Below are 13,698 nucleotides of genomic sequence, written 5' to 3' on the forward strand. Positions count from 1 at the left end.
ACACTCACACACATATGCACTCATACATAAAAACATGCACTCATGCATACACACACACACACACATGCATTTACATGTACACACACAGGCACTCTAACATACACACACTCACTCACACACACACATATAGATACACACACATATATACAGACACACACACACACATACAGACACACACATACAAATAGATGATACATAGATAGATACATAGATACATATGGGATAGATGGATAAATAGATGATAGATATGGGATGGATAGATAGATAGATAGATAGATAGATAGATAGACAGACAGACATGCATACAGACAGATAGACAGATGGTAAAAGTGTTGAAAAGGAACCTAGATATTTATTTTTATTGATTTGAGTTTTATTGCATTATGAGAAAAGATACATGATTTCAATTTATCTGAATTTGTTAACATTTAAAAACATATTTTAAGTAAATAGAATTAAATCGCATTCTTGTTTCCCTTTTGTACCCCAACTCCTCCCAGAGGCCCCCCTTCAATAGCTACAATACCTTTTTTGGTCATATTCTTTAAAATTTATAAAATATTATAACAATAAAAATGAGTATTATAAAAGTTGTTTGATATAAAACAACAATCAATTTAACAGTCTTATGTAGATACTTGTCTACAGCAATACTGGAAATACATATGTTTTTTCTCAATATAAATTTTAAATAACTCCAAATTATATTAACTGTATATTTTAAAATAATACATCACTACTAATTTTTTAAGTGAGCATAAATATATAAAGTCTGTTTGTTTGTTTGTTTGTTTGTTTGTTTTGTTTTTAGTAGAGCTTAAAATCTTGGCTCTTACTGTGGTACAAGCCCAAAATAAGAACAATTTTTAGACATTGGATTTCATTGTAATAAGGTTGTACTTCAATGACCCTCACATCACCAAAGGATTTTACCTCCATCATAGCTAAGCTAAGAGTTGACAGTTCTGCTGCTCCAAGGAATGAATTGTAGGCACAATTTTTGGATACATACTTCCTGCTATGGTCAAAGCTATTTGACTTGAGTGAGTGACTTTATTTATTCTCAGCCTACAGAGAACAGGTTACATTCATTTAAGAAATGGTGTGTGTGTTAAGATGGTCTATCCATAAAGTCATTCACCAACCGTTTCAATGAACAATGGTTCTGCTTGGAGGGTGGCACAGACATTAGGTGAGGGCAAGAATCAGGTTCATTGACTGTGATAATTTGGAAAAGCATTCATCTCAGAGAAGGAGTAACTTATAAAGTCCTCTTCTTCAAACTTGATACAATAGTTCCAAAGTGAAGCAAAGCATTCAGTCTCACTCTTTGTTGTTCTCTTATAAGCCACCTCCCAAGTTGCCTATGTTTCTTTTGGCTGTATAAATACTTTTGAAATATGTAAGCTGTTCTGTAAACCATAGTATAGTGTAAAAATATGAAATAAACAATACTACTAATAGAGAGGCTGAGACAGGAGAAGCATGATTTCAAGGCCATTATGTGGTACACAGCAAGACACTGTCAGGTACAAACAAACAGAAAGTGTATATGAATTGTACAATATTGGACCTGTTCCTCTAATTACCAAATTAGAGAGACCATTGGATGACAATCAACAAATTTCTAATTCCTCATATTTTTGGATTTTAATCAATTAGGATATGTTGGTAATATTAATTTTCATATTAAGAGATATTAAGAAAAAGTAATTGTTACTTCCTGTTATTTTTGTTGTTAGAGGTGGAATTAGGTTTGTGTGGGTTTGTTGAAAGATTATTTTCTTGTTTCTTCTAGGGTGTAGTTTTGCTCCTTGTGTTGGTATTTTCCCTCTATTATCCTTTGTAGAGCTGGATTTGTGGAAAGATATTGTGTAAATTTGTTTTTGTCATGGAATATCTTGTTTTCTCCATCTATGATAATTGAGAGTTTTGCTGGGTATAGTAGCCTGGGCTGATATTTGTGTTCTCTTAGGGTCTGTATGACATTTGCCCAGGTCCTTCTAGCTTTCATAGTCTCTGGTGAGAAGTCTGGTGTAATTCTGATAGGCCGCCTTTATAGGTTACTTGACCTTTTTCCTTTACTGCTTTTAAAATTCTTTCTTTGTTTAGTGCATTTGGTGTTTTTATTATTATGTGACAGGAGGAATTTCTTTTCTGGTCCAGTCTATTTGGAGTTCTGTAGGCTTCTTGTATGTTCACGGGCATCACTTTCTTTAGGTTAGTGAAGTTTTCTTCTATAATTTTGTTAAAGATATTTTCACTCTCTTCTATACCTATTATCTTTACAGAACCTAGATATTTAGAGAAAGCTGTTGAGGCAAGATTTTTACTCAATGACTTGTATAAGGCATGCACTTAGCATTTTTAAATTCTTTACTTTGTGCATGTGTGTGTGTATGCATGTGTGGGAGAATGGTGCATGTGTGTGCTCTGTATGCTAGAGTGTGTGTGGGTGCACATGCCTGTGAGCACAGAGGCTAGAAAAGGATGTCACTTCTCTCCTTGTTCCCTGGAGACAGAGTCGCTTGCTGGATCTGGAGCTAGGCTGATAGCCAGCAAGTGCCAATCCCATTTCCCTGCGAAGTGCTGGAGTTATAGGTATAATGACTATGACAGATGTTTTAGATGGGTGCTGAGGATTTGAACTAGGGTCCTCACAATTTTGCAACAAGTCCTTTTACCTACGGAGCTCGCTCTTCAGCCCCCATTTAGCATTTAAGTGATAAACTCTTTATTCTTACATTTTTCTTTCTTTATGCTTTCCTTTTTGGAAGACCCAGTGGCCAATGGATTGATCAACAAACCCCAAATCCTGGAGAGTTGGGAGCGGCCAAAATCATCAGACATCCTGGAAGAGCTAATAGTCCAAGGAATCATACAGAGCAGGAGCAAAGTATTTAGAAATGGAGAGTCCTATGATGTCATGGCAAGTAATTTTGTAATTAACGTTTGCTTATACTTAAAATTAGCAACAAAATGTAATTAATCTCAACTCATTATTTCCACTATATAGGACCTATAGGATAAATGATAGCATTTATCTAAGCCAGATTTGTCCTCCATAAATTCCCTTATTTCTCTGCACACTGTGATTCTCAGTGGATTCAGAATCACCATGATCATTAATGATTAATGAGGCCAATAAAACATCCTTCAGGCTTTACTAAATTTGGACATAATAAGTCCCAGTAAATAACGAGCCTTCATACTATCAGCAATTTTTATTAAGTGTTGCCTTGTAGAATATAAAACTGAACTGCAGTTTATCCGAAAGGAAAAACAAAACAAAACACCGAAGCACGAGCAGGCATGCCTACACGGGAACAGGTATGACCATGAGGAAACGAGATTCCAGACATTGTAGCCATATTACTTCTCTTTGTTGATTCATCTCATTTTGTCTTTGATGTTAATGTGAAAAATCTTTTTCCTCTGATTTTAACTGATTTGATGAACGTCTCCAGCTCTAAATTTTTATTTAAGTAAGAGTGTATGTGCGTGTGTGTGTGTGTGTGTGTGTGTGTGTGTGTGTGTGTGAATTTATGTGGGGGATGAAGTGTGTGTATATGTATGTGTGTATGTGCGTTAACTTATGTGGGAGATGCTGTGTGTGTGTGTATGTGTGTGTGTTAACTTATGTGGGCGATGCAGTGTGTGAGTGTGTGTGTGTGTGTGTGTGTGTGCACATTGTATACATTTAGAGATTAAAGAAGAACCTCACATGCCAGCCCTCAGATGGTTCCCACCTATTATTTGGGATGAGGTGTCTCTTTGCCTGGAACTTTGTCACGTAGTCTCATCTACCTGTTTCCAGGGCTCCACCTGTTTCCTCATCTCATCAATGGGATTACAGGTGTGTCCTATTCTGTCCAGGGACCCAGTACACACATGCTTTTTATAGGGATTTGGAGGATCAAAAAGATCACAGGTCAAAGAATGATAAATAAAACAAGATGAATCAACAAAGAAAAGTAACACCAGAACAACTTCTGGAACTTTGTTTCTTCATGGTCAAATAGGCTGAGTCATGTCTACAGCCCTAAAGTTTTTAGTAAGTTCTATATAAAACTCTGATGAGAAGTAAATATCTTGTTTGTTTGTTCTTTTGTTTTCAAGGCTCCCAGCTATCATTTGACCCAGCCAGAAGAGAGGTTAGAACAGTGGTTCTCAGCCTTCCTAATGCTGCAACCTAACACAGATCTCTCTTTTTTCCTCTTAAAATGTATACCTGTGAGTTCATTGGCTGCTGTTTTTCTGCCTGATTCAGAAAGCAGCCAATTTAACTTTTCTTCCCCACTTAAGGAAGAGTCTCTCTGGGAAATCAGGTATTTGAGTGTGGTTTATGCCTAATCCAGGGTTAGGAGGGATATCCCCTACTGTGGGGGAAGGGATCCCCTTCAGTCTCAGCTGCAGAAATGTGAGGCAGCTGGTTACACTGCGTCAACAATCAAAAAGTGAAGCATGCTAAATGCTTGAATTAGCTCATTTCCTCTTTTTCTTACAATCTAGGATCCCAGTCCAGGGAATGGTGCCTCCCTAAGTTCTTCCTAGCCTAGGGAATGGCACCACCCACAGTTCTCCCCATCTCCAACAACCTAAGAACAATGTCTTAGAACGGGCTAGGATGCCGTGGTATGTTCTGATTGGGTGTGTTAATTAAGTGAACCAACGGGGGCTTTGGTTGCTGGACTTCAGTACTTTGGTAGCCAGACTTGGTAGTCAGCCTCAGAAGAAGGAAATAGCCAAATAAGGGAATAGACCTTAATGGCTAGCTGTAGGAATGCAATCGAATGGTTTTTAGCAAGGCAGGGGGAATGGGAGAGAAGGACAGGGCCTGCCAGAGCCATGTTCACCATGCTTGAGCTGGCCAGAATCCCATCAGAGACTTTGTGGCACGATAGTCTGGACCTGGGACCATGAGCCAAAGCAAACTTTCTTCCAGAAGTTTCTTTCATCAGGGTGTTTTATCACAGCAAGGAAAAAGCAGAATGCCATTTGACATCTCTACAGCATTGCCATGATTCAGTACAGTTTGGAGGATGGTAAATATCTGATTGTATTTGAATCTATTAGAAAAACAGCTCTGTAATGAAGGGGAGTGGCTATTTTTCCAACTATGGGTGAGTCTCTGGGGAACAAAAAAGAAACCATGTCAAAAGATGGGAGAGAAATTTCAGTGGAGGAAGACATATGGAAACACTCTGTTGCTAAGTGATGCCTCCTTAAGGGAAATGCAGTAACTCCTTGATGCTAACCCTGGTGGGAATACAATCACAACTTACCTTAGTGAACCAGTCACCAGAGGTGAATGAATTCTGGCTTCTATCTAACAAAAGAATGCATGGGCTGTTTGGGAAGAGAGCCATCTATTTATAACAATGATAGGCTTGACTTTTGATATCATTAAATGAACTAAAAGTAAATTCTGTTGTAATATAGGACAGGATAGGAGAGGGTAGGGCAGGGTAGAGTAGGGTAGGGTAGAGTAGGGTAGGGTAAGGTAGGGTAGAGTAGAATAGGAAGCATATGCTCTCAAAAATACTTTATGTCACATTTCAGAAGAGTACCACAATTTTTTTCCTCTGTGGTATTAAACCCTCATGTTCCAGTATAAGCCAGGCTTACAACAGGCCAGAGCAGCAATGTGCACACAGCCCTGTTTGTTTTATAACCCAATGTCCTAGTTTTTAACCTGACATTGGAGTAAGTCACTTAGAAAGATTTTAAAACCCCCGGGACCCAGATCCCACCTTGGACAGTGCCTGAGTACAGGGCATGGCTTTCATGCTTTCAGAATCTTCTAGAGGACTCCGTGGGTAGCCCAGCCTGAGAACCACCACTCTGATCATAAGCCTGTATTTGAAGCTGCGTTCATCACCAGGTGGGAATGGCTGGAGCATTTGCAGTTGTAGACTACAGCCCTTTGTTGTGAAATATAATTCTAAGAGATTCAGGAAGGAAAGACACTGAGATCGTCCCCCAGAAAAATCTCAGAAGTGAAGAAGAGGAGATGTGAGTGCTGTAGCCAGAGATGAAGCCTTATCCAGCTTGTATAAGCTTGAGTATGTAACACAGCACATGCCTTAGATAGTTGGGGACTAAAATAAAAAGATCACAGCTAAAATAGAATGACGGACAGAGTCATATCAAGTCTGAGAAGTTACACTATTCATACCTTAAAGTAGAGGGTATTTTTGGAAAGCCTCACAATTGACTAAAAATCAAACTAAGGAACCAAGGGAAAAGCAGAGGAAATAATTCTAAAATGGACACAAATGCCAGTGGTTATCATGAGGCAATGAATCCAGTCGAATGCTCAAAATGGTGCTTCCTCCCTGCTCTGGGGGAATTTCCACTTTGTTGGTTTCTGAGGCAGAATCTTGCTGTATAGCCTAACCTCTCTCAAACCTGTCATCCTCCTGGTTCAGCAGACCAAGTGCTAGGATTGCAGGTGTGTGCTACTATGCCTAGCTGGGAGAAAATAAATACATGTTACGGGTAGCTAGCATACATGCGAGAACGCTTGAAAAATAAGATTTATGGTGTGGGTCACTGGCATTCACAAACACAGGGTAACTCTGGGCATAGGGGTGTCCTCCCTGGCCTCTTCTCATCCTTCACTGCTTTTTTCCCTTGAAGTATAAAGGATGCTGGAAGTGAGGTGCCTTCGCTCCACTAGTCTGGGAGCATCTTAGGAACTCAGTCTCTTCCCACTTGTCCATGAGATACCTGTGCCCACCACAGCACCCACCCTTTATCTGTTTCCCCCTATTTATCACTTATGAGGTCCTCTCTGGATAAGCAGCTTTGAAGCATGTTTGTACTTTGAATGGAAGTCCCCTGTTTGGGTTGAGAATCTGGTCTTGAGGAATTGGTGAGCTCCGGGTTCAGTGAGAGACCCTGTGCACCAGCTAGTTTTATGTCAACTTGACGTAAGCTAAAGTCATCTGAGGGGAGGGAACTGTCGGCATTCTGGTAGGGCATTTTCTCAGTTAGTGATTGATGGAGGAAGGCCTGACTCATTGTGCATAGTGTTGTCCTGGGATGGTGGTCCTTGGTTCTACAAGAAAGCAAGCTGAACACGGCATGACAAGCAACTCAAACAATAGCCCTTCTCCTTGTTCTCTGCATCGGGAACCTCCAGGTCCCTGCCCTGCTGCATTGCTGTCCTGACTTCCTTCAGTGATGAACAGTGCTGTGGAAGTGTAATGAAAATAAACACAGTAGCCTGTGATTGTGGTGTTTCATCACAGCAATAATAACCCTAACTAACATACCCTGTCTCAATAAATAAAATTGAAAACAATAGAGGAAGACACAGCATCCACTTCTGGCCTCCATATGTGCACATATACATATGCATGCATGCCTGCACACAAACGTGTGCACACACACAAACACGTACACACACACATATGGAGAGGGAGCCAGTAAGAAGCTGAATATCAGCCCAGGAAAGAAATCTTCCAGGAATTTTAAAGCATTATTATGAGACTTGAAGTGACCGCATTGTAAGTGTACGTAGATATGTGACTAGGTCAATGTGTGTGGTGGTAGAGATCAACCTTTGCATCCATATGTGCCTGGCTATGCATACATGGGTGTTATTGCTTTCGGGTAGCTTTGATCTCAAACTCACGCCCCTGCATCTCTTATCATACCCTGGCTGTTTTTCACAAACTTGATGAATTATTTACTAATTCCTCCTGTCTAATCAAAGTTTATTGTCATCTGTCTCTGATCTGGGTCACCTTTGCTGTGGTTAAAGAATTCACATTATAGCGGAGTCTCTAATATTATGTGCTGAGCCTCATGGACAGGTAGAGAGAAAGCTGGTTGAATTAGGACTCAAATAAGACACCAGTGGTCATAGGGAGCTCCCTCACTGAGGGCTGGAGGCCAAAGAACAGGAATGACCATGTCTGCTGCAGGGGGCTTTGGCCCCTTCTGTGCAGGAGACTCCCTCAGGAAGGATAACCAAGCTGAGTTCATCTGTAAGTCAAGAGCTCATTAGGAAAGCCCCAAGGAACGTGCAACGGATGGAAGACAGACCCGCACCAAAATCGTGGCCAAAAATGTGATTCATCTCTTAGCACCTCATGCTTTCCTCAGGGTTGACAGTCTTCGGACACTATTCCCAATGAATGCAACTTAAGTGATAGCTTCACTAGACTTCAAGGTATGTGAGATTTTGAGTCTAGACATGTCTATGCATAATGTGAGCATTATTATCACCTGTAAGCACCACGGTTTCAAAGATTCTGACCACCTGAACTTCATTTGTAAAGAATACAAGTTTGTTTATAAGGGCCTTTTTATTCTGTTTTCTTTGTTTGTTTTGAAGCAAGGTTTCATGTCACCCAGGCTGGCCTTGAACTCACTATTTAGCAAAGGATGATCTCACTGCTTCCACCTTCTGAGAGCTGGGTTCACAGCCATGTACCACCACGCCTGACTTATACAGTACTGGAGATTAAACCAAGATCTTCATTCACAATAGGCAAGCACTCTACAAAGTGAGCTACCCCTGAAGCCAGATTGCTATGGTGGTGGTTTTAGCATAACATATCAAACTGAAGAAAGAACAAGGGCCTCGGAAGTAGAGTCCATGTCTCAAAGAGAGGCAGGGGGTGAAACCACAGGATGTTCATCTTCTCCAACCAGAAAACCTTAAGTTGCTCTGAGCTTTTATTGGCTCGTAATTTCTGTCAAGATTCAGACTGCTTGAGACGTCTAGCTTGCTATTCCCTCATTGGCTCTTGGGTTGCCATTTTCTTTTATAGCCTCTTGAGAGCGAACATCCCTAGCAAGGGTTTTGTGTAAATTTCAAAGTATCTCTAGTTTGAGCCTCCATAGCAGGTATGTCCCTCTCTCCAGCAAGTAGCGTTTGCCAGCAGGAAACTTAAGAACCAGATATCATAAAAATAATATAAAATGAGGGCCAGGGGGAACTTACTTTACTGAATAGCTCAGTTTTCATGGAGTGAAAAACCCCATAGTACATAAAATCACCCCAATGGTTGTAAAGAACTGTGAGTTCAGTGAGAGTTTTCCTTCTAAAAGACTTTCTGAGATGGGGCTGGAAGGTTGGCACATTTGTTTAGAGCATTGGCTGCACATGCAGAGGTCCTGGGTTCAGGTCTCAGCATAGTGGTTCATAGACATTTGTAACTCTAATTCCCAGAGACTCAGTGTCCTTTCTAGTCTCTTTGGCACTACATGCATACAGTATATACCTGCAGGTAAAACACCCCTGATAAAATGAAAAAGACTGTAAAGACTTCCTAAGGATCCTAGATCTTAAAAATGGGAAGGTAGCAATCCTCTGTCTTGTCATGATTGTGTATGCATCAGCATTTCCTCTTCCGGTTTGTCATCTGTTCCTGATGCCATCCCTGTCTGCACGGATCATAGTGATAACTGCCGGTAATCGCAATGTTACCTGTTGCCCCTGAAAGCAGGCACTGACCTCACTGAAATCTAGTTGGCTTTACTAGAAGGAGATTACAGACTTTCTCCTCTCTTGAAAACAAATAAGAAGAAAACTAGGTCCTGCGAAAGGTTGTTAGTCCGTGTTGCCAATGAGGACATCGAGCTCACAGAGATTATTAACCACTCGTGGAAAGTCACTTGTGGGATCCAAAGGCCAGCCTGAGTCCCATCATTGGCCTTTCTCCACTGTGTTTAATGGCCTCTCTTCATCTGTCTGGTCTGTTTCCTTATTCTGATGAGTCAGTCTTTAGAAAATTATAATAAATATTAATAACTCTGGTGTCTTTAAGTAAAAATCGCTATAGAGATTACCCAGAACAATATATTGGTTCATTTTATAGTCAAGACTAGAGTTTGTGAAAAGTTCCCCCGACTCATAATAAATCTATATACACTAACCTAGAAAGATATCCATGTTAAATGAAGAAAGCAAACATGGGCAGTGTATATGGCACAATCATATTTAGATTTAGTATTGCAGATGCCATGCATGTATGCCTGCATATATGTGCCTTTTACCACCTCCTCATTGCTGGGGTTACAAATACATGCCATCCTGTCTTGCCTTTTTTATTTTGATTGTGGGGGTAGGGTCAAACTTTGGTCCTCATAATTGTGAAGCACGTACGTTACTGACTGGACCATCTCTCTAGCCTTTGCAAAGTATAGGTATATCAAATGGTATCCCTTACCTTTAATGTGCATATGGACACACATTACAGAGAATATCCAGAAAGACACAACACACTCTTTACAAGGAAGAGCTGTGGAGATGGCTTAGCAGGGAAAACAATCCCTGGGGACCTGAATTTGGCTCCCTGGAGCCCACATACATCTTGATGTGATCATTCATGTCTATATAATCCCAGTTCTCTGACAGCTAAACGGAAGCAGAGACAGGTGGATCCCATGACTCTCTGGGCCCAGCAATCCTGCACAAGCAATGGTAACTAAGTATTCTTCTCTAAAGCACAGTGGAGGACAAGGCCAGCCATCTGAGGTTAACCTCAGACCTTCATCTATGTACCATAGGATATGCATGCCTACACACACACTCACACACACAGGGGTGGGGAGTGGAGAAATGGAGGGAGGAAAGAAGAGATTTAAAAACTAGGTTCCTATTGAAGGGTCGGATTAGGGTGACTGAGGAGAGGACTCGGAGCATGTTCGTGTATTATTTTAATTTCCTACTGTAAGTGCACACTATATTTGCTGTATTTCTGGAAAACGATGCAATTTAAAACATTTCAGCCCTTTATTATAATCTTAGTTTTCATAACTAGATAAGTAACTAGAAAGTCACTATCACTGTTCTGAACTGCTGAAAGAGTAGTCTTTCTTATAAAATGGGAATTTTTTTCTCCTATTGTCAAATACCAATAGCAAAGCCTAGCAAAGCATTGCTGCTCAATAACAGCTAACGATCTCTCCATCACAAGATCAAAAAGTAATAAAAGCTAAACTCTAGCCAAGTGAAAATAATTTGTAACACATGGAATATTATGAGATCAATTGCTGTTACTGAAGATTATAGATTAATCAATCAAACCATCTGAATTTCTTACACTGAGCTAGACTTTTCACACACCCCACCTCCATATTTTTTGTTTAGTTTTCAGCCTTGAGATCTCTCTCATGAGACCTCTGGCTTCAGGGAGCACACTCTCAGCCTTTGTTCTAATAGCCTGGCGTTTTGAAGGCAGGCTATTAAAGTACATGAAATACACTTTACCATTGACACTTCTGTGATTGGGCCACCAAGAGGTCTTTGTGTCTCAGCAGGTAAAGGTACAGATGCCTAAGCTGGTGGAAAAAGAAAGAGACCCCACAAAGTCGTCCTCTGACCTTCATCCCCATGCAATGACATATCCATACCCTTGTATACACACACACACACACACACACACACACACACACACGTGTATTAGTAATAGTAATAATAAAATAATTCTTTTCTTAACAGATTTCAAGTTTTTATTGCATTTATCTGCCAGACGAAAGTTTATATTTTGAAATATGCATTTTAAACTGTTTCTCAATCCTGTTCCTCTCCCGGGCCAAGGCCGTAAATCACTTCACTAAAATGTCTTCCTCCAGGTGGACACTACTGAAAAGCCACTGAGAAAGCCACCAGCCAGACTGAAAAAGCTTAAGGTGAAAAAGGAGGTGAAGGATTTCACAATACAAGACATAGAAGAAAAGATGCAGGCAGCAGAGGAGCGCCGAAAGGTATGAGCAGTGAATGCAGATTCTGAGGACCCGACTGCCTGCTGTCCCGAATGAGCATGCGCCAGACCTTGCCTGTCAGCAGCCTGACACAGAATGCATGCGCGGATACTCTGCATTTCAGTGACCCGTGTGCTTCTTGCACTGGATAACGTTGCTTTTCCCCACCTCTCAAAAATTACTTTTGTGTTGTGTGCGAATGACGCAGCACCATGAACTCCACTGAAAATTGTTGTTTCATCTATTCAGTCTAAATAAATACTGTTCATAATTCTGAATTAAGTCAACCTTGGGGGAATTTACCATTGGGGTAAATTTACCAGGGCAGGGGTGGGTATTGAGCTAAGAGTGGGTTCTGAAGACCATCAGATCAGCTCTTGCAGTTTTGAGCACCTGAACCCACAGCCGGAAGCCCACCGTTCCTCAAGAACTTAGCTTTAGTCTGGTGTCCTTCGCATCTTCCTCCCTACTTGGCAGCCCTTGGAATGAAGACTAGACTACAAAGTCCCTGAGGGCAAGCCCTATGTTTGTCTCTTTCAATGTGGGTTCCCCAGTAACCGTCTGTTCCAAGACTGAGTAGTGAAAGTGATCGTGACTGAGTAGCGAAAGTGATCGTGACAAGCAATATAGACAGAACATGTGCAAACAAAGTCACCGGGGTTCTTTTCATTCTTTAATATTACTTTTCAGACAAAAAAGGAGGAAATAAGAAAAAGGCTACGGAGTGACCGGCTTCTGCCCACAGCTAACCCTTCAGATGAAGCTGAACCACCGGGCAGGGTAGACGTTCCATTTACAAAAGGCCTTTCAGCTGTGAGTGCCCCTGCTTTGGAGAAGTCTTATATGCCGGAAGGAGAGCCACGGAAGAGGAAGAAGAGCGAATGTGATGAGGCCCAGATGAACCAGAACTACTCCTGTACAGGTTTGGAGCTTGTCGAATCAGACATGTATTACAACCAAGAGGACAACATATTCTGATAACTCCGTTTTAAAAAAAATACATTTCACAAAATGGTCCATGCTCTCCAGTAGGGACAGTCTTAGGGTGTCTCACAGTCTTTAAATATGACTGTGTCTCTACTTACAAAGGCTTCTGCCCTGGGTTTAGGGATGGTTCTGTGAGCATCAGGGGATGGATTTTAGCTGAGTGGATTGAAGGCTATACTTAACAGAAAGGGATAGTTTCCAGATGGCTTCCAACACTAGTTAGAGATCTTAGATGCAGAAGTCCCTGCCAGCATACCTGGATTATGTTTGTGCCAAAAGAAATTCTCCCTTTTCTTTTCCGACCTTGGCTGTACCTGCGGATGAGTCCTTTACCACAAACTGCATAGATGTATACTACACATTTTAATATTCTGTGTGTTTCTAATGTTTTAATTCTCTGCTGTTTAAGAATAAAGCAGTACCTTGACGTTGGTTCAATTATAGTTTGGTCTACATCATTTAAGTAATCTATATCTAGTGATCAAAGTAATGTCAAGTATGAGGGGTGGGGATGGTGCCCTATGGGAGAGCACTATGCCTCATGGGAACTGCCCTGGGTCACCCTTTCCGTGGAAAACAAAGTAACATAGACCCGTCTAAAGTATCATTCATTCTTCATGTTGAAGGGCAAGAGTAGGAGAAGCTAAGGAGGCTGAGGGTCAAGCCTGCACTTCCACTCTTTCCCTGCGGGCTTTCTGAAGATCTCATCCATCCATCTTTTCACACAATTCTCCTGCCCATACTTTATCCATCATCCTCCAACAGTTATCTCAGACACTTCACAACTGGGGTCTAATTTAACACCTCTGCTCCACCATTTCCAGCCCCTACACCTAAATTGTTGAAATAAAAATACACATTGCCTGTGTCTGAGGCTCCTTTGAATAGTGAGGTCCATTGATCAGTGGTTTGCTTCCACTCTTGGGCTGGGGTTATAGCTTAGTTTGAAGAGTGCTTGTCTGGTAAACACAAATCCAGGATTTCATC

The 13,698-nt window shown here is 41.0% G+C and overlaps 1 protein-coding gene across 1 annotated transcript in view; it reads left to right on the forward strand.

Moving 5' to 3' along the window:
- Stmnd1 (stathmin domain containing 1) overlaps positions 1-13,144 on the forward strand; it is a 29,318-nt gene extending 16,174 nt beyond the window's left edge. Inside the window, exons 3-5 of the mRNA XM_031359315.1 lie at positions 2,778-2,929; positions 11,596-11,727; positions 12,415-13,144. Of these exons, the coding sequence (XP_031215175.1) occupies positions 2,778-2,929; positions 11,596-11,727; positions 12,415-12,702 (572 nt within the window). The 3' untranslated portion in view covers positions 12,703-13,144. The remainder of the gene's footprint in view (positions 1-2,777; positions 2,930-11,595; positions 11,728-12,414) is intronic.
- The last annotated feature ends 554 nt before the right edge of the window (positions 13,145-13,698 follow it).

This window comes from Mastomys coucha, unplaced genomic scaffold (genome assembly GCF_008632895.1).
Source record: "Mastomys coucha isolate ucsf_1 unplaced genomic scaffold, UCSF_Mcou_1 pScaffold7, whole genome shotgun sequence".
NCBI classification, from domain to species: Eukaryota; Metazoa; Chordata; class Mammalia; order Rodentia; family Muridae; genus Mastomys; species Mastomys coucha.